Source organism: Lagenorhynchus albirostris, chromosome 4, assembly GCF_949774975.1.
Source record: "Lagenorhynchus albirostris chromosome 4, mLagAlb1.1, whole genome shotgun sequence".
Lineage (NCBI taxonomy): Eukaryota > Metazoa > Chordata > Mammalia > Artiodactyla > Delphinidae > Lagenorhynchus > Lagenorhynchus albirostris.
The window spans coordinates 114,727,437-114,755,010 of record NC_083098.1 but is presented as its reverse complement, the minus strand read 5'-3'; the positions used below and the strand labels follow the sequence as shown (position 1 = coordinate 114,755,010).

At 37.2% G+C, this 27,574-nt stretch overlaps 1 protein-coding gene across 1 annotated transcript in view; it reads right to left on the bottom strand.

Annotated features, from left to right (window-relative positions):
• ARHGEF38 (Rho guanine nucleotide exchange factor 38) overlaps positions 1-27,574 on the bottom strand; it is a 154,208-nt gene that overhangs the window by 1,095 nt on the left and 125,539 nt on the right. The window contains exons 8-13 of the mRNA XM_060147371.1: positions 26,382-26,486; positions 24,156-24,278; positions 14,589-14,900; positions 9,316-9,459; positions 8,282-8,480; positions 7,878-8,137 (exon numbers count right to left, since the gene is read on the bottom strand). Coding sequence (XP_060003354.1) covers positions 7,878-8,137; positions 8,282-8,480; positions 9,316-9,459; positions 14,589-14,900; positions 24,156-24,278; positions 26,382-26,486 — 1,143 coding nt within the window. The remainder of the gene's footprint in view (positions 1-7,877; positions 8,138-8,281; positions 8,481-9,315; positions 9,460-14,588; positions 14,901-24,155; positions 24,279-26,381; positions 26,487-27,574) is intronic.

Below are 27,574 nucleotides of genomic sequence, written 5' to 3'. Positions count from 1 at the left end.
TAAGTATCTATTAATAACCAGATATTATGTTATCAGAGAACTTATAACCCAGCTAGGAAAAACAAATGCCAATAAAAAGGAGCACATGCAAAAACAAAAAAACAAAACAAAAAACGCCCTACAAATGCAGGTGATATATATATCAGCTAATTGTGAGCTGTGTTTTGGAAGAAGTAACCTTTTACAGGTGACGAAGTTGATAAAGGGGTGGATATGTCTTATTCAAAGGTACAGAGATGAATACATGGAAACAGTATATGGGAAAGGCAAGCAGATTAACTTTCTCAAAATTGAAGGTCAATATAAAAAGGAAATCATGAGAAATAAGGTGACTCCATTGAGCAGGAAAGAGACTGGGTAATGTGGAGGGGGGACTACAGTTGACCCCTGGACAACACCCAACTGAGTGGGTCCACTTATAAGCAGATTTTTTTCAGTAAATTATTGGAAAAATTTGGGGAGATTTGCAACTATTTGAAAAAACTCACAGACGAACCACATAGTTTAGAAATATCAAAAAAATTAAGAAAAAGTAAGGTATGTCATGAATGCTTAAAATATATATAGTAACTAGTCTACCCTTACTTGCATAGGCATAAGATGAGTGATATTTAACATAAAAAATGTGTTCGTTTTCTTACTGTTTTATAACTTTGCTTTCAAAGAATTATATTACTGTTCAGTATACCTCTTCCTCATAATTGGAGAGACTGCGTATCAGCCTATCATCACAGGTAAGTGTTTTTTTTTAAAGTAAACAATGTTTCCAATATTGTACTATGAATATGGCTATAATACTGTATGCCATAAAAATTTAATAATGATTCAGTCATTACTGTATAGACTAGCCTACCATGAAGCAATCATATTGATTACACTAGGCTACCATAAAGCAATCCTATTGCTGCTGCTTTGTTTTCAATGCATGAATCTTTATACCTGTAAATAAATATGAATTGCTTTTTCATATATTTTTTCATTTCTGATGTCTAGTGTTAGCAATACATTTAACATCTACAGTGTTTTGTATCATATAATACAATATTGAAGTAGGTATTAAATGATTCATTTTGTAAACAGATGACATAAACTTATAGTATCTATAAATACAGTACAGTACTGTAAATGTATCCTTTTCCTTATGATTTTCTTAATCTTTTTTTCTAGCTTACTTTCTTGTATGTATATATAATACATAAACATACAATATATATGTTAATCAAGAATTTATATTATCAGTAAGGCTTCTGGTCAACAGTAGGCTATTAGTAGTTAGGTTTTGGAGGAGTCAAAATTTTTTGTAGATTTTCAGCTGCCCAGGGGGTCAGCACACCTCACCCCCGAGTTGTTCAAGGGTCAACTGTATAGGTACAGTGTAAGCTATTCTTTAGATCTTGAACTATTTATCTTTTGATGGTATTCTGATACCACTGACTTATATATCATCTCATCAGCTCTAGCATGAGCTCCACCTCAGAGAGAGGAACCACATTTCAACTTCCATTGACCACATCTGGTATACAGTAGGAATTCAATATATGTTGATTTGATTTGAAACTAAGGCTGAAGGGCTTGGATATCATACAAGAACATTCAAGAGATAATCTTGTGTCATACAAGATACATACAAGACAGATTGGTGGACATGGGTTATTTTGTAATTTTAAAAAGTAAAGAGAAAACAAAAAGGGAAATGCCACAAATTCTTGAGCAATGGAGTGGTAGCAATAATGACCACCTTTTATAACTCTCATAACAGTTTACATGTCAAATGTGCTTTATCCTCAACAACCCTGTGAGCTGTGACTTAAAGAAGTAACAAGCTCATAATCATAGAGCTAGTTGGTACTGCTAGGACCATATCTTCTAACTCCAAATCCTGTGCTTGGTCCATTTCTCATAGTACTTTAGGAACCAAACTCTTGTTCTAGCAAGGATGTGCAGAATGTATTCTTGTGGAAAGGGACTGGAATCTCTAATATGTTTTGTTGTTTAGAAAGTGAAGACATTGAATATATTCACAAGAACAGAGTGGAGGATTTGGTTTGCAAAAGCTTTCAGGAATATCATGTATCATAACACAGCTTCTGAAATAATCTTAAGAGCCCACATTAGCAGTTGCTAGCCATCTTTTGCAATTTTTATACATAATGTATATACTTTATCAGTGCAGCTATAGATTTTTTAGCAGGTCAAATTACCTGCTAATATATGATTCCTAAATATTTGTGGTGGTCTTTCAATTTGGCATATATACTCTCAAGGGCAATATAAAATCTTCCACCTACATCTATTTGGTACGAAATTATGGCAAAGCTTATATTTTAAATGCTCAATATAGATTCGCATAAAATTGTAAACTTAAAGTACAAAATTATAATATATACTTTCAATATTTTAGATGGTCATAGTCCAAAATTAATTTAGGATGAGGATTTTTCGGTTTTTATATATGTTTGTGCTTCCACTTAAGACAGATACTCAAAATGGAAGTAAGTCTGCTTTTAAAGAGACGGTAGTCGATCACGTTTGACTACAAGTTAGAAGTTTTCAATCTGTTATGGATTTAAGAGCTAAAGGTTTTCTCTCTTTTTTAAAAAAATATTTTAATTGTTCTAGGCTGTTGGACTTTCAGTGTTATTATGTTTTGGTCCAGACACATTAAAATTTTGTAAATTTAAGCCATAATCATCTAATCCTTTTTTCCCAAACCTTGGCATTTATGAAAATATATTTTATTAGTTGCTTCTTTGCAATCTGTAAAGCTCTGACGCATTTTATGGACAATATTTTATGACTACAACCCAGTTCTCCACAGCATTTACTCTTTTTAAATAACACTCTGTATTACTGTATTATTGACTCATACCCAATTTATTACCTACTGTTCATAACCACCAGCTCTTTCCTTGTGGTACCATTGCCAGTTCAGCATTTCCTTATGCTATATTTGTGCATTTAATTATTCTCCCTTAGTGGGCCACATTACCTATCTTCACTGAATTTCATTTTATTGATTTCATCCCAGTTCTCCAGTTAGCAACAACGAAAATCATAATGTATTTTAATCTTTCTTTCCAAAACTAAAAAGCTACAAAACCAGCATTTACAGTATTATATTAGCTCAGGAAGCCAAGATAGTTATATGGCATGAAAAATGCTCATTCTTCTCTCTTATCCACCAGGAGCAAGCTTTCTTGTTCTTTAGTTAAGAATTATGAATTGTTATTACACAAGTAATTTTTGTAAAAAACAATTTTAAATAAAGGTAAACACAAAGAAATTTACTAATTTTTATTAATATCTTGTTTTTCTTTTATCCTTTCTTCCTTTTCTTCTTCCACTTTTCTTTCTATCTACCTACCTACCTAAAGTGGTAATAAACATGTAATTATTGTACACATAATTTTTGCAACCTGCTTTTTCACTTCAAAATATATTTTAAAATCTTTTCATGTCAATAAATAGCTCTCTAAAGCATCATTTAATGACTACTTAAATATGTTACAGCCTGCTGACTTTTGAAGCACTTTAAAAATAATGACACACTAGATATATAGCATTATCATCATAAGCAGCTGAAAAATGTATAGAGGAGGGACCGGACAATGAATCTAGAATTAGTGCAAAACAACTTTTTTGATGTCAAAAATTATGTTCTCAGTATTATTTATGTGAAAAAAGAAAAGAGCACTGATTCTCAGCCATTACTTCCCTCTAAAACTTGGTTTTAGCCATTATTAAACTTGGTCCTCTTCAAGAAGTACCAAAGATTATCACATTAGTCCAACATCCTGCTTGCCAAACAAGGCATCTTACATACTGTGGTAGGCAGAATTCTAAGGAGAACCCCAAGATCACCACCTCCTGCTGAACTTGTTCTGTATAATCCCCTCTGTGAATATGATGGGATTTCACTCTTGTGATTAGGGTACATTACATGGTAAAAGTAAAGAGATCTTACAACGGTGCCTAATAAGGTCCCTAATAAGTTGACTTTGAGTTAGATGAACACTATCCTGAGTGGGCCTGACATAATCAGGTGAGTCCTTTAAAAGAGAGTCCAGTCACCTCTGAAGGGAAAGATTTGAAATCAGAGAGATGCTCTCCTGCTGGCCTTGAGCAAGCCAACAGCCATGTCGTGAACTGCCTATAGGGACAGCCACGTGGCAAGGATCTGAGCACAGCCTCTGAGTGTTGACAGTGGTCCTTGGTTGATAGCCAGCAAGAAAATGGAGACCTTGTTCCTACTGGAACAAGGAACTAAGTTTTGCCAACAGCCATGAGCTTGGAAGACAGCCCTGGTTTTCAGAAAGAGGCACAGCCAAGCAAACGTCTAGATTTCAGTTCTCTGAGATTCCAAGCAGAGCACCCAGCTAAGCTGTTGCCTGTACTTCTGACCATGGAAATGGTGAGATAATAAATTTATGTTGTTTTAAGCTACTTAGTTTGTGACAATTTGTTATGCAGCATAGAAAACTAATACAGATCATGCCATTATTATTTGATCAGAAGAGACCTGCAATTTGGGTTGCGTTATTTCAACTCAAAGCAAAGGTATAGGGGATTCTATGTGGCCGCAGATCCAAGCTGCATTTTCTAATCCAGCTATATTTGTAATAATGTTTAGATTTATATCCCTGACACCAGGGTCTGTTTTGAATTGGTTCGAAACTCAGAGGAGAAAGAAAACAAGTAGCACTTTACAGAGAGAGATCATTAATATACTTTCTGTTTTGGGCAAAAGAAAATTATCTCATTACTTTTCCTCTCAGCAATGGAAACTTCTAATGGATCTAATTCTCATGATACATAATAGGTTTACTCAAAAACAGTTACTCTGCGGTAGCAGCTAGTAGGCACTAGATGCAATTTTAGACTATACAGTTCATGCTGAAAGAGCCTAAGTGAGGTGCTTAATCTAAAAGTCCCTGTAAAGCCAAGTAAAAACTAGAACTCAACATCAAGCCAGCTTTAGGTCCTCTTCACAAATTTGGTCCTCCAGTGTCTGTCCTAGGTTATTAAGATAACTTAGAAAGTTATCTTAGTAACCTAGAAGTTATTAAAAGCCAGCCAGGACATTTAATCAAGTATATAGATTTCACTGATAAAAATTCATTTATCGGTTGGTATTATAACATTATATTGTCTTATAGAAACTCTGAATAAACTAAGAGAGTGAATGAGTAATAGAAAAACAGGGTTTTTGAAACTTCAAGACAGAAAAGTGGTAAGAACACATAGTAATGTATAAATGAGTTTAGAATCAGTAGTGACTGGGACAAAGAACTTGCAAATTATATATCTGATAAAGAACTCTATGCAGAGTATATAAAGAATTCTTAAAACTGTATAATAAGAAGGGAAATGACCCAATTTTTTAAATGGGCAAATATTTGAAAAGACCTTTCACCAAAGGAGATGCAGGAATGGCCAATAAGAACATGAAAGATACTCAATAGCATTAGTCATTAGGGAAATGTAAATCAAAACTACAATGAGACACCACTTCACTTCCATTAAGATGGCTGTGATAAAAAAGACAGACAATAAGGCAAGGATGTGGAGAAACTGCAATTCACAATCCTCATACATTGCTGTTGGGTACATACAACGGGGCAGTCACTTTGAAAAACAGCTTAGCAGTTTTTTTAAAAACTTAATCTTACCAATAAGCAATTCCACTCCTAGGGATCTACTCAAGAAAATGAAATTCACACAAAGACTTACACACAAATGTTCATAGCAGCATTATTCATAATAGAAATTACCCCAGATGTCCATCAGTTGGCGAATGGATAAACAAAATATGCTATATTCATAGAGTAAAATACCATTAGGCAATGAAAAGCAACAAAATACATATACATACTACAACACGGATGAATCTCAAAAAACATGCTAAGTGAAGGAAGTTGGCTGTAAAACACCACATATTGTATGATTCCATTAATACAAAAAATACAAAGAAGGCAAATCTATGGAGGAAAAAAGTGATTAAAAATTTCTTGGGGCTAAAAGTGAGAAAGAGGAGGAGCTGCAAATGGGTTCAAAGGATCTTTTAGGGTGAAGGAAATGTTCTAAAGTTGGATTCAGGTAATGGTTGCAAAACCCTGTTAATATACTAAAAGTCAGTGCATAAATTGTATGGTATGTAAATAAGAACTTAATAAAACTTTTTTAATGTATCAGTCATGAATTGGACAGCAATCAATGTATTGTTGAAAGAAGTTGAATAAAAATAGTTTTGAAGAGCAGTATGGCAATGTATATCAAGACTTTACATATCCTTTGACACTCCAGTATTTTCAGGAACTTGCCCTACAGATATACTCATATATAAGTGTATAAAAATAGATGAACAAGGATCTGGCCTGAAATATTGTTTGAAATTTTAAAAACCTCAAAATATTCTGAATGTCTATTATTATGGTAATAGTTACATAAATTATGATGTATCCAGATAATGAAATACTATGCAGAATTTTTAAGGAAGAAGGTAGATATTTAGGTACTGTTTTATCTAAGATATATTGTTAACTGAAAAAAATTATGTACCACGTATATGTTCCCACTCGTCTAAGTATAAATTCACTCATGTAAATACAATATCTGAAAAGATATACCTGCATGTTGTCTCTGAAAAGTAGGACTGAGGAGAGAATAAAGACCTTTACTATTAATTTACATATATCTTTCTACTGTTTTAACTTTCCACAAAGAACATGTATAAAGACCTTTACTATTAATTTACATATATCTTTCTACTGTTTTAACTTTCCACAAAGAACATGTATTAACCTTATTTTTAAAAAAGAAGTTAAAATTAATTAATAAAAAGCCACTAGGGGCTTCCCTGGTGGCTCAGTGGTTAAGAATCCGCCTACCAACGCAGGGGACACGGGTTCAAGCCCTGGAAGATCCCACAAGCCCATGCACCACAACTACTGAGGCTGTGCTCTAGAGTCTGCGAGCCACAACTACTGAGTCCATGTGCCATAACTACTGAAGCCCGCGTGCCTAGAGCCTGTGCTCCGCAACAAGCCCCCGCAATAAGAAGCCTGCGCACTACAACGAAGAGTAGCCCCTGCTCGCCACAACTAGAGAAAGCCCACAGGCAGCAACGAAGACCCAATACAGATTTTAAAAAAAGGCCACTAAGGAAAAAAAAAACAAGTTTAAAAAAGGAACCAGTTAGTTCGTCACCACTTGGGGATTAACATTTCTGAGGTAGCAAAAAGGAACCCTATATTATAGTTAACTTACCATTTTGGGAAAGGGTTATGCCAATAGCTTTTGCACTGGTTAAGTGAGAGAAAGGTAGCTTTTAAAAGTTTCAGTAAAAAAAAAGAAAAAAAAAGTTTCAGTATATGTCAATAGTATACGTCATTATGCAAGAGATTAAAAATGACTGATTCATAGATAGCACAATCAAGATACTGCTCTCAGAGGAACTACGGTCAGTTTTCCACATGCTGCTGTTGGCAGTGATCTGTTCAGTATTGAGCTGTTTTCCTCTCATGGGGGAAGTATAAAGAGACCATCTTCACTTCACTCTAAGTAGTAACAGCTACTATTTATTCAGTGCCTACTCTGTGCTGGGTACTTTACATATAAAATTATCTCTAATATCTCTAATATCTAATATCTCTAATATCCACACATCAACTCTGCAAAGTAGGAATTATTGTCCTCTTTTCTTCATTTGAGGAAACAGGCTCAGAGAATTAAATTCCTTGCAAAAAGGTGCACAGAGAGGTAGTGCTAGAGAGAAGTGCTACAGAGAAGCTGACACTTCCATCAAGTCTCACAGTAAGATAGAACATCTTTCATGATTCCAACAGCCAAGCATCTTTACATCAGGTTCAAATTCTTACCTGTTCATCTACCTCTTGAAAACTGTCAACATCAGTACCGTTTGTTTCAGACTTCCCACACGTTCCACTAAGAGATGAGCTGCTATCACTTATGCTACCTTCTGGGGTGCCTGTGACATTGTCACTGGCTGGTCGTGAAGACACAAAGAGGCTGATGTTATCAAAATCATCATCACAGAACCTGTTCTCGGCGTCCACCTTCTGCACTTTTGCTGGATTGTAGGGTTTTAGGAAGGAGGAATACACATATCCTTTTATAACTGGATAGGAAATAGAAAGAAGAAACATGGTTATTTATAACTCTTTCCAAACAGTTGCAGTTAGAGAAGGACACAGAGGCCCCCTGGGAAAATCTCAACTAGAAGAGAGGTGGAAGTTCTTTGCTTCTTATGAAAAAAACTTACTTCCTGTGTCAACAAGCCACCTGCTGGTACTCCCCAACGGATCCTTCTGTTCCATCACAGCCACCAACTCCCCTTCCAGAAGATTGATGTCATATTCTTGTGTAGCGTTGCACTTGCGCTTAGCTTGGTAGAGTTCCTCTGTACTGTACGTGGATAGAAGTTTGCAGCGGTGAGTGTCATTCTGACGTGGCACTTCCGGCTGGGAGAAGTAAGGAGAGCTTTTGGTTCAGATAGATGTATAATAAAATCCGCACAGATAAATATTGGTAGATATTTCTTCTCTGGAGATTTTTTAACTATTGAAGCCATACATTGATTAAGGATTATTTCAATGTTGAGGCAGAGATCAAGTTATTATGTGAAAGTATTTAGCTGAGTTATGCAGGGAAAGATTCTCTAGTTAGCACATGAGGGCAGTGTTGTAGAGAAAAAAGAAAATTCAGCTGAGAATACGAAGGCAGAGGTTCTAATCCTTCTTTGATGTTGAACAATTTTTTAATTCTTTGCCATGCTGTAGGCAATCACTTGTGTATTAAGCACTTGATAAATAATATTTAATTAAGTAAATTGTACATGTGCATGTATTTTTCCAGGAAATAATATCAGTAAATTAGGCAGGAGTCAAGAGGCCTGGCCCCTGTCCCAGCTCTGCCACTAAGTGACTTTGAGAAAGCCACTTCATCTCTGCAAACTGGGATTCCTTATCGAGAAAAATGAAAGGTTCAAACTGTAATGATTTTGCTCTATAAAATTCTGTTCATTCATCCAACAGATATTTATAGAGTGCCTACTTTGTGTCAGGCACGATTTAGGCACTTGTTTTGTACACATCATGTACAAAACAGGTAAAAAATCTATGACCTTATGGAGTTCATAGTATAGAGGCTAGAAATAGACAAGAACGTCTACATATAATAAGTAGGTAAACTATAGGATATTAGAATGACACAAGTGATATGGAAAATAATATATTATGATTTGATCAAGGCAAAAAAGTGATAGTCGTCATTGTTACTGAATGCTACCAAACTCACCAGAATTTGCACAGTCTTCTTCCTTTCAAAACTAAGTTTCCTCTCAATAAATGTAGCACTGTTATCCTTCACAAAATTCAGATTTTGAACCTCTTCTAGTACTCGATTCTGAATTTCAGAGATGCTTGAAGCCAACAGTGGTACCTGTAGGTAGAAATACGACGTTCCCAGACAAATACTTAACCATATTAGGTATTGAATTTAGTAGATCTGTGATGAACAGTGAAAAATTATACCATATTCCACAGCGAAAAATTAGGGCAACATTAAAACTCCTATATCAAAACCATCTAATTTGTTGTCTCCAGAAATCCCACAAAAATGACAAGGATTTTTTTTAAGTTCAAGCTTAAATAAAAGGAAACAGCAGAGAAAAAATTACAATAGCAATAAAATTTTGGGAAGAAAGACTCAGTAATTGATGGCAATAGTGCTCTCCAATGTGGTGGGGTGGTACAGTAGGAAGGAGAAAAAGGCTAAAACAAGAAACATTGGTTAAGATCCTGTGGTGGTTAAAACAAACAAGCAAATTCTTTGATATGTTTCCCATCAAAAGGTGGAGTCAATGTCCCCTTCCCTCAAAATTGGGTGGGAATTTATGATTGCCTCAATGAATAGAATGTTGAAATAAATAGAATAAAGGAAGTGAAGCTGTTTGACTTTCAAGATTAGGCTAAAAAAGATCATGCAGTTTCTGCTGGTTTCTCTTGGGACACTCACCTTAGGGAGACTTTAGTTGCTATGGAAGAAGTCCAGTTGCACTGTGTCCACCATATCAGAAGACCATGTTGAAAGATGGAGTGGGGAGTGGTGGGGGTGGTGGTGGGATGGGTGGGTGTCTGTGGGGCCCCAGCTATTCCAGTCCCCAGCTGTTTGAGTCTTCTCTCGTCTTCCCACCACCAATCTTAGAGGCCTGAGAAAGTCTTTGTGACCACTTCAGCCCCAGCTATTATCTGACTGAGACACTGAGAATGATTACCTGATCCCAGTGAACCCCAGAACTATGAGAAACAATAGTAAGAAATGACTATTGGTTGTTTCGTACCACCATGGTTGGTGTAATTTGTTATGCAGATATAGACAACTGGAATTGTTTTGAAGCAGTTGTATCCCCAGATTCTTTCTCCATTTCAGTGAATCTTGGTGATTGCTTCTTCCCTACCTTAGCAGAAGATGAAGTTTTCTTTTCTGCAAATGGTAAATCAGAGAGTATCTAGACTGGGGACACTAGGCACAAATAATGGTGGGGGACCCATGTTAGAAAGAGGGTAGTTAAGTGAGTGGATATAGACTGGACCCAGAGACCCTGCCAACCAGGCCTAGCAGTCAACCATTACCCTTTAGGCAGAAAACTTGAAGGGACATCTCCGGAGACTCTGACCAGCCTAAGAGGAAAGACCTAATGGTGCTATCATCAGGAGTTCCCAAATGAAATTGCAGTCAAATTGCTCTACACAGTAGTGGATGCTTAGAGTTTTCAATGCCTATCTAGGTGCTCAATGCTGCCAATTCGTCCTCAACTCTTCATCAGTGGTGAATGATCAAGTATATCAGACATCTAAGTCATAACTATAACAAGAAAGAAAGAACCTTATAAAAATAAAAGCAACCTGTTTTCATCTTAAGAAAGCCAAAAAGAACTTTCAAAAATTACAATAATGGGAACAGAAATAAGAATAAATCAAAAGATGAGTTTGAAGATTAAGTAGGAAATTTTCTTAGGAAGTAGAGCAAAGCAATAAAGAGACAGAAAATAAGTGGAAAAAGATACAAGATTAGAGGAACAACCCAGGAATTTCAGAAAGAGAGAAAAGAGAAAGGGAAGAGAAAAAAATCATCAATGAAATGTTCAAAGTTTCTAGAAGCGGAAGACATAAATTTTCAGGTTGAAAGGATCCCACAAAGCATCTGACACACCAAGGTTCATCATCATTAAATTTCAGACTGATGAAGACAATAAGAAAATTCCATAAACTTTTAGAATGGGATAGGGTGGGGAAAGTGCATACAAAGAATCAAGAACCAAAATGCACCCAGAGTTCTCAACAGAAACAGTGGAAGCTAGAAGACAAAGGAACAATGGAATGCTGTCAAATTCAGGAAGAACAACTTAAAATTTTACACCCAGACACACTATCAATTAAATATGATGATAGTATAAAGACATTTTCTGATATTTGAGGTGTCAAAATATTAACCTCCCAATTTTCCTTTCTTAAGAAACTACTCAAAAATTTGCTCCCTCAAATAAAGGGAGAAAGCAAGAAAGAAGGTCAACATGGGATAAGGAAATGTGAGATCCCACACAGAAGAGAGGTAAAGGGATTCCCCAGAATGATGATGAAGTAATCCCAGGATTACAGTTAATTATGAGATAAAAAAGATAACCAGTTCTCTGAGAGATTTCTGCAAGAAGACACAATTAATAGAATATATCACACATCTGAATGTCTTAAGAAGTGATCCAGTCAAACTGGCAAATAAAGTTAGGCAAATGAAAATTAAACTGATAAAAGACAAACACAATTATTAACTTTAAGAAAAACAAAAAAGCTATACATAAAGAAAGAGTAATCATAGTGTGGTATTGCTGAACTCTAACCAGCATTCACTTTTTGTGTGCTGAATATCTTTTGTTTGTCTTTTCAAATTTATTCTTTTTCCATTTCCATCCTGCTCTGTGCTCTGGAAGGCTGACCAGTATAGAGTGTATCAACAGCTTCCTTGCACTCTGGTTTCCAGATGGGTTCTTGCAATGAGAAGCACCCACAGGAAATCAGAAGAAGGGAGGAAAGTGAGATAAGGAAATTTATTTCCCAATAAATTTCTTTAGTATTTATTGCTTTCTGTAGTATTGACTGATAGTCACAGATCCTGTCAGGTAAACCTTTCCAGTTAGCTCTCTCTGCACATTCCTATAGCTACTCCTTCCCCTTGTCCCTTTGAAGACTGGGTGTTTTAAGGCTCCTTCTTTTATTTTACTGTATATAATCTTTTAAGTTACACTTCAACTTTAAAAGTTTAAAAATAGGGGACTCATAAGAGAAATGCAAATCAAAACCACATGAGATATCACTTCATACCCACTAAGATAGCCATAATAAAAAAGACAGATGTGAGGAAATTGGAACCCTCAATCATTGCTGTTGAGAATGTAAAATAGTGCAGCCACTTTGAAAAACAGACTGGCATTTATTCAAAAGGTTAACATAGAGTTACCATATGATCCAGCAATTCCACTCCTAGGTATATACCCAAGAGAAATGGAAACATACATCCACTAAGAACTTGAATGTTCATAGCAGCATTGTTCATAATAGCCAAAAAGTGGAAATAACCTAAATGTTCATCAACTGATGAATGGACAAATAAAATGTGACATATCCATACAATGTAATATTATTTGGCAATAAAAGGAATTAAGTTCTGAAACACACTGCAACATGGATGGAACTTGAAAACATTAGGCTAAGTGAAAGAAGACACTCACAAAGAACCACATGTTGTATAATTCTATTTATGCCACATGTCCAGAATAAGCATATATGTAGAGACAGAAAGTAGATTGGTGGTTGTGTGGGACTGGGGAGGTTAGGGGAAATGTGGAGTCACTGCTAGTGGTACAGAGTTTCTTTTGGGGGTGATGACAATATTCTAAAAATTGATTGTAGTGATGGGTTTCACAACTCTTACGAATATACAAAAACCATTGAGTTGTACATTTTAAATGGGTGGAGCATATAGTATGTGAATTATATCTCAATAAAGTTGTTACCAAAAAAATAGGAGGCTGATTACACACTATTGTACAACTATGCAGTGGACTAATATACAGCTGTAAAAGAAATGAGGAAGCTCTCTATGTACTAACATGGATGTTAAAAGCAAGTTGCAGAATGTACTATAGTTTGCTAGTTTGTGTAGGAAATAAAAATATATATTTGCATTTACTTTTAATGGCACAAAGAAACTCTAAGTATATAAAAATGAACTAATATCAGTTGGGGTGAGAGCAGGAGTTGGAGGGGTTTGGGCACAGAATGAGTGTGGGACTGCTTACTTATTTTTAAATAGTTCTTCCTTTTGAGCCAAGTAAATGTAGCACCTCTTTATTCAACTTAATTTAATTCAGATGATAAGTTAAAAGTTAATTAACTATACAATAACAAGTAAAGTAGGGACAATTAATTTTCCTCGAAATGTCCATTAAATATCACACGAGCTGAATGATAAGTAATACACTTGAAATGAAGGGCCAAGAAACGAAGCTGATTTTTTTTAAATTGATATTAGGTTGTAAATATCTTTCTTCCTCTTCAGAAAATAATTATAAGGACTTCCCTGGTGGTCCAGTGTAAAGAATCTGCTTTACAATGCAGGGGATGTGGGTTCAATCCCTGGTCAGGGAACTAAAATCCCACATGCCGCAGGGCAACTAAGCCTGCGCGCCACAACTACTGAGCTCTGCGTGCTTCAGCGAGAGAGCCCACGTGCCACAAACTACAGAGACCACGTGCCACAACTACAGAAGAGAAAACCCGCATGCCACAAGCTAGAGAGAAGCCCACGCACCACAACAAAGAGCCCGCGTGCTGCAGCAAAAGATCCTGTATGCCTCAGCGAAGATCCCGTGTGCTGCAACTAAGATCCAAGGCAGCCAAAAAATAAATCTTTAAAAAATAGTTCTAAAATCATACCCTAATGGAAAGCTAAGATATATACATATATTTATACATATATATATATATATATATTTTTTTTTTTTTTTCCACACACACATCAGGCTTCTCTTCTTTGGAGGAAAACAAAAGCAAAACAAAGACTGGTTTGACTGATATCCTATTTCTGTCATTACGGTGAGATGGCCTTATTTTTGGATCCATGTCTCAGTCATGGTTAACATTTAAAAACGGTTGAATGGGAAGAGAATACAAAATATAAGTTGATAAGCTTCAACATAGCATCAGGCAGATGGAGCTACATTGGTTCCATCAATGAGGGGAGCAAAGCGGAAGGATGTTTGGTGTTTGAAAAGGAATTTCCAAAAAGAGCTCCAAGGGTATAAGTCACAGCAAACCAGCACTAGGAAAATTGATTTTACCTTCCTGTGCAGAAGAGCGATAAGGAGCAGAATATTCTCTGACTGGCTTCAGCTAAAATAGAAGCCACACCATACACTACGCTCAGGCACGCTATGAGCAGGCTGCTTTGCATGCTGTACTTTCTGACAGATTCCGTAGGCCAAGATAGCCAAGTGCTGGTGCTGTGCTTACCGGCACCACCGTGGAATAAACCCTCTGGGCCACGAGCATCAGGTCCCTGAGGAGGGTGATGAAACTGCACAGGCAGTTCAACAGAATCTTCCGGGCGGCCTGGTTGAACACCTGGAGCTCTTCCACAAGCTGGGCATTGAGGGCCTCATATTCCCTTTTGGCCAAGTCTGACTCATCCACCACCACCCGCTGCAGGTAGCTGTTGTAGTCCAGCAGTTTGTCATAGCGTTTCTGGATTAGCTTCTGGGGCCCTGGGAATAGGGACCGCAGGGCTGACAGGGGCGTCAGGACAAGCTTCTGCAAATGAGCTGCCTGCCAAAAGAGCAAAACAATCCCATCACAGAAGGAGGAACACCCAATACCATGTCTGGAGTTGTTATCAGTAGGCTTACCTCCTCCCTGCAGCAGCACAGAGGAAGGCAGGAAAGTATCTAGACAAGTTGAAAGAGCGTGGGATCATTTTTTTTGTCTAGCTAAACCTGTTCAAGGACTTAAAACAGCAACTCTAGACTCTAACGTTGAACCTGAAGAGTGAACAGGAGGAAGAATACAAAAGTTGAAACCTGCACACCCAAACTATGCTCCACCCTTCTCTCTGCAGCCATTGGTTTTGTCAGTGGGGTCACCTCCCACAACACTTTCGCCTTCCCCTTCTTTCTAATCCCAGAGCCAACTGGAGCTTCTCCAGAACATGGGCTAGGGGGTAATCTCCACCTTTGACTACCAAGACTGCATAATTTATTCACATATCATTCCCTTTCTTTGCTACTATTAAAAGGAAGACAATTGGTCTTAGGAGAGGCTGTATCTTACTCCTCCCACATCTACCCCAATTCCCTGGCTACCCTGGTGGCTGATTTTGGTAGTGGAATCCTATCCCCTATACAGATAGTCCCCCCTTATTACAGGTATTTTGTTCCTGTTATAGAAATGACCAGAGAGTTATTGCTTCCTCTTTAAATACTTTGAAGGATTAAGCTGATGCTGATTCTGTGTCCTAAATTGTTATATTTTTAGGTCTGAGTCATTGAAAATGAACATTGTATTAATGCCTAACTCCATGCCAGCAACTGAGCACCCTGGATTTAATTTCTTCTATTTCTCTTTCCTCCCCTCTATTCTGAAGTACACCAGTATCCTATGTTTGCTGACTGCCCAAATTTATCATATATGCTTGGGTGTCATGATTACGTTATGGCAATTTGGAAGTAGTTTTCTCTTTTGTACCCTGAAAGATGTTCTAGGGAATCAGCATCTGAGCAGCAGCTTGTATTAATTGAGTGACCTCTAGTAACTTTGTCTGAACTCATGGGAAATCTAGAGGAGGAGGGAGACCAATCTCTTACTGGCACCAGCAATAGTCAACACAGATTAAATTTGATGTCTATCTTATAAAATAATCATTATATACCTGCAGACTATTTAATGAGTCCTTCAACTAAGCAAAGAATCTGTTTACTGTTCTGGGATAAATTACTGTGTTTGTGACATACTTGAATTCTACAGGTAATCTAATTACAAAATTACAATATAATTACGATATATAAGTCCTATGACCCACAGACATGAACCAGTTCATCTGTACCTGGAACGAATAAGAATCAGATTTTATTCTAATATTCTGTGCTATACAAAATGTGTAGATAGGTACCTCTCATGATTAGATAAAAACAATTGCTCTGCCTTTAGATAGATTCGAGCTTTTAATATTTGACTTTTAAAAAGAGTTCAGGGGCTTCCCTGGTGGCGCAGTGGTTGAGAGTCTGCCTGCCGATGCAGGGGATACGGGTTTGTGCTCTGGTCCGAGAAGATCCCACTTGCCGCGGAGCAGCTGGGCCCGTGAGCCATGGCCGCTGATCCTGCGCATCCGGAGCCTGTCCTCCGCAACGGGAGAGGCCACAACAGTGAGAGGCCCGAGTACCGCAAAAAAAAAAAAGTTCAATATACCTTACCATAAAAAGGTACTTTTATATTGAGCTTTCTGATAATTATTTTAATTTAGCATACTTTATCATCCTGTGGTTTTATGCAAGGTAGGGAAGGACACCTTCTTTTTCATTCTGTCAAGTTCTGGGGCATGCTTGATGAAGGAGAAGTTATATACCATGCTCTTACTGTGTTCAATAAATAGTTATTACCTTAACCAATGTCAGCATTAAGCTAGAGAGCAAACCCTTAAGGACTTTTCTAAAATGTGCTTACTGTAATTAAGCCCAGAAAACACATAAAGAATTAGGCACACTTCTTCTATTTAACATGTTGTAGAAACTGACTTTCTCCTTTCTCTCACTCTCCCTCTCTCTCTCTCTCCCTTCCTCCCTCTCATCCATCTAATCTACCATTTTAGTTCAGATGTAATCGTGACTTTCCATTCCCCAGTGCCAGGAAAGCTAGATGCTTCTGGGTACTTTTCTATTGGAGTGGGCACTGTCGCAGTATCCCTTCCCAGGATTCGGAAATACGAGATGGGGGATGCTACTGGGATTTAGAGCCTGGTAGGAAAGCTAAACATCCTCCAACACAAGGGTAACTCAATGAAGATTTGTCTGACCCCAAATGCCAATAATACCATTACAAAAATGCCAGTTTCAAGGATCTTCAAGATGATGGAGTCTATTATATCTTTTAATAATCCTTGAAATACTACTATGAAATAATAATACCTATGGAACACAAGATACTAAATTTAAATTAGTATTATTCAGACTGGTTTGCCACCCAAATACTTTCTTGGCTCAACCATTTTTTTTTTTTACATCTTTATTGGTGTATAATTGCTTTACAATGGTGTGTTAGTTTCTGCTTTATAACAAAGTGAATCAGTTATACATATACATATGTTCCCATATCTTTTCCCTCTTGTGTCTCCCTTCCTCCCACCCTCCCTATCCCACCCTTCTAGGTGGTCACAAAGGACCTAGCTGATCTCCCTGTGCTATGTGGCTGCTTCCCAATAGCTATCTACTTTACGTTTGGTAGTGTATATATGTCCATCCCATTCTCAAACTTTGTCACAGCTTACCCTTCCCCCTCCCCATATCCTCAAGTCCATTCTCTAGTAGGTCTGTGTCTTTATTCCTGTCTTACCACTAGGTTCTTCATGACATTTTTTTTTTCTTAGATTCCATATATATGTGTTACCGTACGGTATTTCTCTTTCTCTTTCTGACTTACTTGACTCTGTATGACAGACTCTAGGTCCATCCACCTCACTACAAATAACTCAATTTCACTTCTTTTTATGGCTGAGTAATATTCCATTGTATATATGTGCCACATCTTCTTTATCCATTCATCCAATGGTGGACACTTAGGTTGTTTCCATCTTCTGGCTATTGTAAATAGAGCTGCAATGAACATTTTGGTACATGACTCTTTTTGAATTATGGTTTTCTCAGGGTATATGTCCAGTAGTGGGACTGCTGGGTCATATGGTAGTTCTATTTGTAGTTACTTAAGGATCCTCCATACTGTTCTCCATAGTGGCTGTACCAATTCACATTCCGACCAGCAGTGCAAGAGTGTTCCCTTTTCTCCACACCATCTCCAGCACTTATTGTTTCTAGATCATTTGATGAAGGCCATTCTGACTGGTGTGAGATGATACCTCATTGTAGTTTTGATTTGCATTTCTCTAATGATTAATGATGTTGAGTATTCTTTCATGTGTTTTTTGGCACTCTGTATATCTTCTTTGGAGAAATGTCTATTTAGGTCTCCTGCCCATTTTTGGATTGGGTTGTTTGTTTCTTTGTTATTGAGCTGCATGAGCTGCTTGTAAATTTTGGAGATTAATCCTTTGTCAGTTGCTTCATTTGCAAATATTTTCTACCATTCTGAGGGATGTCTTTTGGTCTTGTTTATAGTTTCCTTTGCTGTGCAAAAGCTTTGAAGGTTCATTAGGTCCCATTTGTTTATTTTTGTTTTTATCTCCATTTCTCTAGGAGGTGGGTCAAAAAGGATCTTGCTGTGATTTATGTCATATAGTGTTCTGCCTATGTTTTCCTCTAAGAGTTTGATAGTTTCTGGCCTTACATTTAGGTCTTTAATCCATTTTGAGCTTATTTTTCTGTATGGTGTTAGGGAGTGTTCTAATCTCATACTCTGACAAATACCTGTCCAGTTTTCCCAGCACCACTTATTGAAGAGGCTGTCCTTTCTCCACTGTACATTCCTGCCTCCTTTATCAAAGATAAGGTGACCATATGTGCATGGGTTTATCTCTGGGCTTTCTATCCTGTTCCATTGATCTATCTTTCTGTTTTTGTGCCAGTACCATACTGGCTTGATTACTGTAGCTTTGTAGTATAGTCTGAAGTCAGGAAGCCTGATTCCTCCAGCTCCGTTTTTCTTTCTCAAGATTGCTTTGGCTATTTGGGGTCTTCTGTGTTTCCATGCAAATTGTGAAATTTTTTGTTCTAGTTCTGTGAAAAAATGCTAGTGGTAGTTTGATAGGGATTGCATTGAATCTGTAGATTGCTTTGGGTAGTAGAGTCATTTTCACAATGTTGATTCTTCCAATCCAAGAACATGGTATATCTCTCCATCTATTTGTACCCTCTTTAATTTCTTTCATCAGTGTCTTATAATTTTCTGCATACAGGTCTTTTGTCTCCTTAGGTAGGTTTATTCCTAGGTATTTTATTCTTTTTGTTGCAGTGGTAAATGGGAGTGTTTTCTTGATTTCACTTTCAGATGTTTCATCATTAGTGTATAGGAATGCCAGAGATTTCTGTGCATTAATTTTGTATCCTGCTACTTTACCAAATGCATTGATTAGCTCTAGTAGTTTTCTGGTAGCATCTTTAGGATTCTCTATGTATAGTATCATGTCATCTGCAAACAGTGACAGCTTTACTTCTTCTTATCCGATTTGGATTCTTTTATTTCCTTTTCCTCTCTGATTGCTGCGGCTAAAACTTCCAAAACTATGTTGAATAAGAGTGGTGAGAGTGGGCAACCTTTTCTTGTTCCTGATCTTAGTGGAAATGCTTTCAATTTTTCACCATTGAGGACGATGTTGGCTGTGGGTTTGTCATATATGGCCTTTATTATGTTGAGGAAAGTTCCCTCTATGCCTACTTCCTGGAGGGTTTTTATCATAAATGGGTGTTGAATTTTGTCGAAAGCTTTCTCTGCATCTACTGAGATGACCATATGGTTTTTCTCCTTCAATTTTTTAATATGGTGTATCACATTGATTGATTTGCATATATTGAAGAATCCTTGCATTCCTGAAATAAACCCCACTTGATCATGGTGTATGATACTCTTAATGTGCTGTTGGATTCTGTTTGCTAGTATTTTGTTGAGGATTTTTGCATCTATGTTCATCAGTAATATTGGTCTGTAGTTTTCTTTCTTTGTGACATTCTTGTCTGGTTTTGTTATCAGGGTGATGGTGGCCTCGTAGAATGAGTTTGGAGTGTTCCCTCTGCTATATTTTGGAAGAGTTTGAGAAGGATACATGTTAGCTCTTCTCTAAATGTTTGATAGAATTCGCCTGTGAAGCCATCTGGTTCTGGGCTTTTGTTTGTTGGAAATTTTTTTTTTTTTTTTTTTTTTTTTTTTTGCAGTACGCGGGCTGCTCACTGTTGTGGCCTCTCCCATTGCAGAGCACAGGCTCCAGACGTGCAGGATCAGTGGCCATGGCTCACGGGCCCAGCCGCTCATGGCATGTGGGATCTTCCCGGACTGGGGCACGAACCTGCGTCCGCTGCATCGGCAGGCGGACTCTCAACCACTGTGCCACCAGGGAAGCCCCTGTTGGAAGATTTTTAATAACAGTTTCAATTTCAGTGCTTGTGATTGGTCTGTTCATATTTTCTATTTCTTCCTGATTCAGTCTTGGCAGGTTGTGCATTTCTAAGAATTTGTCCATTTCTTCCAGGTTGTTCATTTTATTGGCATAGAGTTGCTTGTAGTAATCTCTCATGATCTTCTGTATTTCTTCAGTGTCAGTTGTTACTTATCCTTTTTCATTTCTAATTCTATTGATCTGAGTCTTCTCCCTTTTTTTCTTGATGAGTCTGGCTAATGGTTTATCAATTTTGTTTATCTTCTCAAAGAACCAGCTTTTAGTTTTATTCATCTTTGCTATCATTTCCTTCATTTCTTTTTCATTTATTTCTGATCTGATCTTCATGATTTCTTTCCTTCTGCTAACTTTGGGGGTTTTTGTTCTTCTTTCTCTAATTGCTTTAGGTACAAGGTTAGGTTGTTTATTCGAGGTGTTTCCTCTTTCTTAAGGTAGGATTGTATTGCAATAAACTTCCCTCTTACAACTGCTTTTGCGGAATCCCATAGGTTTTGAGTTGTCGTGTCTCCACTGTCATTTGTTTCTTGGTATTTTTTGATTTCCTCTTTGATTTCTTCAGTGATCACTTCGTTATTAAGTAGTGTATTGTTTAGCCTCCATGTGTTTGTATTTTTTACATCTTTTCCTGTACTTGATATCTAGTCTCATAGCATTGTGTTCAGAAAAGATACTTGATACAATTTCAATTTTCTTAAATTTACCAAGGCTTGATTTGTGACCCAAGATATGATCTATCCTGGAGAATGTTCCATGAGTACTTGAAGGAATGTCCTATAAATATCAATTAAGTCCATCTTATTTAATGTATCATTTAAAGGTTGTGTTTCCTTATTTATTTTCATTTTGGATAATCTGTCCATTGGTGAAAATGGGGTGTTACAGTACCCTACTATGAATGTGTTACTATCGATTTCCCCTTTTATGGCTGTTAGTATTTGCCTTATGTATTGATGTGCTCCTATGTCAGGTGCATAAATATTTACAATTGTTATATCTTCTTCTTGGATTGATCCCTTGATCATTATGTAGTGTCCTTCTTTGTCTCTTCTAATAGTCTTTATTTTAAAGTCTATTTTGTCTGATATGAGAATTGCTACTCCAGCTTTCTTTTGGTTTCCATTTGCATGGAATATCTTTTTCCATCCCCTCACTTTCAGTCTGTATGTGTCTCTAGGTCTGAAGTGGGTCTCTTGTAGACAGCATATATATGGGTCATCTTTTTGTATCCATTCAGCCAGTCTGTGTCTTTTGGTGGGCTCATTTAATCCTTTTACATTTAAGGTAATTATCGATATGTATGTTCCTATTACCATTTTCTTAATTGTTTTGGGTTTGTTATTGTAGGTCTTTTCCTTCTCTTGTGTTTCTTGCCTAGAGAAGATCCTTTAGCATTTGTTGTAAAGCTGGTTTGGTGGTGCTGAACTCTCTCAGCTTTTGCTTGTCTGTAAAGGTTTTAATTTCTCTATCAAATCTGAATGAGATCCTTGCTGGGTAGAATAATCTTGGTTGTAGGTTTTTCTCCTTCATCACTTTAAATATGTCCTGCCACTCCCTTCTGGCTTGCAGAGTTTCTGCTGAAAGATCAGCTGGTAACCTTATGGGGATTCCCTTGTGTGTTATTTGTTGTTTTTCCCTTGCTGCTTTTAATATGTTTTCTTTGTATTTAATTTTTGACAGTTTGATTAATATGTGTCTTGGTGTGTTTCTCCTTGGATTTATCCTGTATGGGACTCTCTGTGCTTCCTGGACTTGATTAAGTATTTCCTTTCCCATATTAGGGAAGTTTTCAACTATAATCTCTTCAAATATTTTCCCAGTTCCTTTCTTTTTCTCTTCTTCTTCTGGAACCCCTATAATTCGAATGTTGGTTCATTTAATGTTGTCCCAGAGGTCTCTGAGACTGTCCTCAGTTATTTTCATTCTTTTTTCCTTTATTCTGCTCTGCAGTAGTTATTTCCACTATTTTATCTTCCAGGTCACTTATCCATTCTTCTGCCTCAGTTATTCTGCTATTGACCCCTTCTAGAGTATTTTTAATTTCATTTATTGTGTTGTTCATCGTTGCTTGTTTCATCTTTAGTTCTTCTAGGTCCTTGTTAAATGTTTCTTGCTTTTTCTCTATTCTATTTCTAAGATTTTGGATCATCTTTACTATCATTTTTCTGAATTCTTTTTCAGGTAGACTGCCTATTTCCTCTTCATTTGTTAGGTCTGGTGGGTTTTTATCTTGCTCCTTCATTTGCTGTGTGTTTTTCTGTCTTGCCATTTTGCTTACCTTACTGTGTTTGGGGTCTACTTTTTGCAGGCAGCAAGTTCGTAGTTCCTGTTGTTTTTGGTGTTTGTCCCCAGTGGCTAAAGTTGGTTCAGTGGGTTGTGTAGGCTCCCTGGTGGAGGGGACTAGTACCTGTGTTCTGGTGGATGAAGCTGGATCTTGTCTTTCTGGTGGGCAGGTCCACGTCTGGTGGTGTGTTTTGGGGTGTCTGTGGACTTATTATGATTTTAGGCAGCCTGTCTGCTAATGGGTGGGGTTGTGTTCCTGTCTTGTTCGTTGTTTAGCATAGGGTGTCCAGCACTGTAGCTTGCTGGTCGTTGAGTGAATTTGGGTGTTGGTGTTGAGATGGAGATCCCTGGGAGATTTTCACCGTTTGATATTATGTGGAGCTGGGAGGTCTCTTGTGGACTAGTGTCCTGAAGTTGGCTGTCCCACCTCAGAGGCACAGCCCTGATGCCTGGCTGGAGCACCAAGAGCCTTTCATCCACACGGCTCCTCAATTTGGGATGATTTGTTGTCTCTTCAGGTATTCCACAGATGCAGGTACATCAAGTAGATTGTGGAGATTTAATCCGCTGTTCATGAGCCTGCTGGGAGAAATTTCCCTTTCTCTTCTTTGTTTGCACAGTTCCCGGGGCTCAGCTTTGGATTTGAACCTATGTTTCTTCATCTCCCTTGAAGGTCTTGTTTTCTTTTTCCATGGACAGTGGCCCTTTCTTCCATCCTCATGTGTGCAGAATTTTATCTACTGAACAGAAGGAAGAGCTCATCCAGAGATCCAGGCAACTTCTGGGAAATAAGACTGCCGTAAATTCCCTCTTTGGGGCATGTCTATTTGTGTGTTAAGAACTTTCAGACTTTGAGCATTTTTTCCCCCTGACCTGTGTTCTGAAACTGGCTGGAGTTGGAATGCAGCCCAAGCATGTTTTTAATGATTCCCAATATATGTTTTATGATTCTGTATATTTTATAGAACTCTTAGAAAACAAATATTTTACCACCAAACAGAAGATATATGACTCAAATAAAGCACTTTCTGAATAGGAAGGCCTTAATTTCCAGTGTATAATATGTTAATAAAAGTCACACCCTCAGAAAGTATCTTTGCTTCTCATGTAAAAACTCTAGGCGTTTCCAGAGACTCCTCTAAGAAAATCACATCTTTCTAACTTAATAAATCCGTGATACACCATATGCAGACTTAAACTAAATATTGATTTTAAAAGCTGCATAGACACTGACTACCCTAGAAACAGAGTCTGCAGCCCTCTTAAAGTTTGATTATAGTAAAAGCCTCACTAATCCACTTCAAAATATTTAGTGATAAAAAAATCTCCTGTTTAAATCTACTAATTTTAACATTAGTATTTGCTTTAGTGCATGTTTTATTTTTAACTGCGAAAAAGTAAATGAAAAGCAGCTTTTCTCTTAACCCTACTATTTCATTTGCATTCATCTGCGGGTATAAATAACTTACAAAGTCATCAGAGGGATTTGGGGCATTACTTGGAGCCTCTGAATAGCCCCTCTCATCCTCATCTTTGTTGTGTGAAATCTCTTGGAGCTCCATTACACTCTGCAGAGCTAAAGGCATGGCATCCTGAAACCCAAGAACAAAGTTACCAAAGGGCAATGTTCTGAAGTCAGTACAATTAAATGTATCCTAAAAGTGCACTTCATCAACATAACTATTACCACTGAGAGAAAAAGCGGAAAAGGAAGGAAAAAATTTTATGAACACTTTGTACAATCAGGTTACCTATAACAATCTATTTCCTTACTTTTCCCCCATGTCACTTTCTCATACTGCTCCGTAGGTATGACACTCTTTTTTTAACATCTTTATTGGAGTATAATTGCTTTACAATGGTGTGTTATTTTCTGCTGTATAACAAAGTGAATCAGCTATATGTATACATATATCCCCATATCCCCTCCCTCTTGCGTCTCCTTCCCACCCTCCCTATCCCACCCCTCTAGGTGGTCACAAAACACCCAGCTGATCTCCCCGTGCGATGCAGCTGCTTCCCACTTGCTATCTATTTCACATTTGGTTGTGTATATATGTCAATGATACCCTCTTACTTCGTCCCAACCTACCCTTCTCCCTCCCCGTGTCCTCAAGTCTATTCTCTACATCTGCATCTTTATTCCTGTCCTGTCCCTTGACACCCTCTTTTATTATGTGAAGTCCATCTTAAATTCCCTCTTTAGCCATTCTTCATCATTCAATTCTTACAGATCTCTTATTTTAAAAATCACTCTTGTTTTATGTCTTTAGTTTTCCTTAGTGAATTTAATCTTCTCTTTAAGAGAACATGCTCGTACTTTTTCTGAATCAATTAGTGGAAATTGAAGACTTTTCTGTAGATATTCCCAAGAGGCACTGACTCCTTGAAAAGTATATCAAGGACAGGGTTCTCACTGCCCTCTGGATGTTATAGCTATGTTTTTGTTTTCCTTTCACAGAAGGCAGTGCTTTAGGAAGAGATTAGCAAACCTGACTGCAAAATCAGGCTTTGCATCAGTTAATGAATCAGAAAAGAATGTGGCTTGTTGGTTATGTGACATAGAACCTTGTCTCCAAATCACTATGCCTGTCAACTTAATCTTCTATTGGTGTGATAGTCTATCAAAGAATGCAAACATCTTCCAAAACAGACATCCAAAAGAAAAACTGGAAAATAGAAAGGAACAATTTTTAAACTAACTTACATGTAATTCTACTAACTTTCTATGTCTCATAGTCATGACCATTGTCAGGATGTTGTTAAGGATACTATGTCCCCTTTATGAGATCCATCAGAAGAAACTCCTGACTGGTCTTTCTACTGAATATAATTATACTGTACTCCAGCTGGTTTGTCTAAGTCAGTGATTCTCAACAAGGGCAGGAAAACCTAGGGGACTGGAAATTTGTGGAGGTGTTTTTGTCTTCTACTCTGATTGTGTGGGGATATTTGCATACTGTGTTCATAATATTTTGTTAGAACATGTTTTCCTTTATATTGATTGTCTTTTATGTATACCTACCTACCCAAGGTTAAATTATCTATGAATTTCATTCAGAACTGTAAAGGGGGCATTACAAAACACTGTTTATAAAATAAATAGAGGTGTTTGGTTTGTCTTAGAATTGTGTGATCATATACCCCTTTTTGGGTTGGCTGCTAGGTAATCTACAGCTAAATTTAAGATGCACATGTGGGTTTTTGTGGGGTTTAGGGCATTTATACTATGCACTTTTTACTTTTTGACTCCTCTAATTTTATGTATGTGTCCTTTTGATTTTCTTTTTTCCTTCAGTGCTACTCTTAAATTTGTAAATATGTGTTTCAGGTACTGGAAAGAGATATGTTAGTATAATCAAACAAATCACATTTCTGCCTTGTCTGCCATTTTGCATTAATTAACTCATCTCTTTTATAGAGAAAACATGCTGACAGCCCTACGTGGCAATCATATGAACAAATGTCCCACCATATGGCAATTTGGATTGGGGGAAGGATGGAAGAGGTAAGGGAACAAAGAGCAAAACCCAAGTCTTTATATTAGCTTCCTTCACCAGCAGCTTGCAGCCTCCCAAATTTGATACAATAAGCGTCATCATATAAATGATGAACAGTCACATTTACTCTTCATAATAACCAGAGACATCAAGACCTTTCTGTGGAAACATTGAAAACAGTTGTGTCTTACCCACCTGTACGTGTTGAAGACAGAATGAAATGTTCTTCACACAGTGCCTCACAGTCTTTTCTAAAGATTTAAATAGTTTTTCTTCTCTATTAAAGGTATTGTCTTTCACCTAAAATATAGAAGAAATTAGTTATTTTTATAACTCAAAGGAATCTGGTATTTAAAAATATTACAAACCGTATTGGCCTAGCACATTACAAAAAACCCTTGTTGAGATGAAAACTTTTCATGCTACGTTCTTTTCTTTTAACATCTTTATTGGAGTATAATTGCTTTACAATGGTGTGTTAAGTTTCTGCTTTATAACAAAGTGAATCAGCTATACATATACATATATCCCCATATCTCCTCCCTCTTGAGTCTCCCTCCCACCCTCCCTATCCCACCCCTCTAGGTGGTCACAAAGCACCCAGCTGATCTCCCTGTGCTCTGCAGCTGCTTCCCACTAGCTATCTGTTTTACATTTGGTAGTGTATATATGTCCATGCCACTCTCTCACTTCATCCCAGCTTCCCCTTCCCCCTCCCCGTGTCCTCAAGTCCATTCTCTACATCTTACGCTGACTGTCTTAACACAGAACTTTCTGTGTCCAGCACGTGGCACAACTGATGTTCAAATAGTGTAACAAAACTGCATGGTGCCGCTTAATTTGCTGTTCAGTTTTCACATTGCTTCACCTATGTCACGGTAGCTGTGGGATGTAAAATTTTTCTCTGCAGTTTTTAATAACATGTATTATGTGTGTACTCAAATGACACTGCATTTGTGGCTCTATAAAATAATTAATAAAATTAAAAATTAAATAAAAATATTTGATCTATTGATTAGAATTTATTGTTTTGCTGATATGACTCATCCCAATTTATTTCACAGTGGTTATTTAGAAAATACTCTTAGGGTCTTGGCCAAAGAAATATGATAATTCTTTAGCAACTCAAATTTGAAAGATGATGAAAAATCTTAACAAAAACCGTTCTTCTGTTAGGAAAACACTGCAGAGTTAAGATAGTGATCACATGTGTTCAGTTATTTTTTTGTTATCTTACATGTATACCTACTAGCATTCAGAAAAATATGCTTTTTTATATGCTTGTGGCAATTTCTAGGAAGACACATTATTCTATCAATGATGAGAAGTATTTCTTGGTGTTCAAAAAGGCTACAAGATATCAGAACCAGCTTTGTGTTGGCAAAATC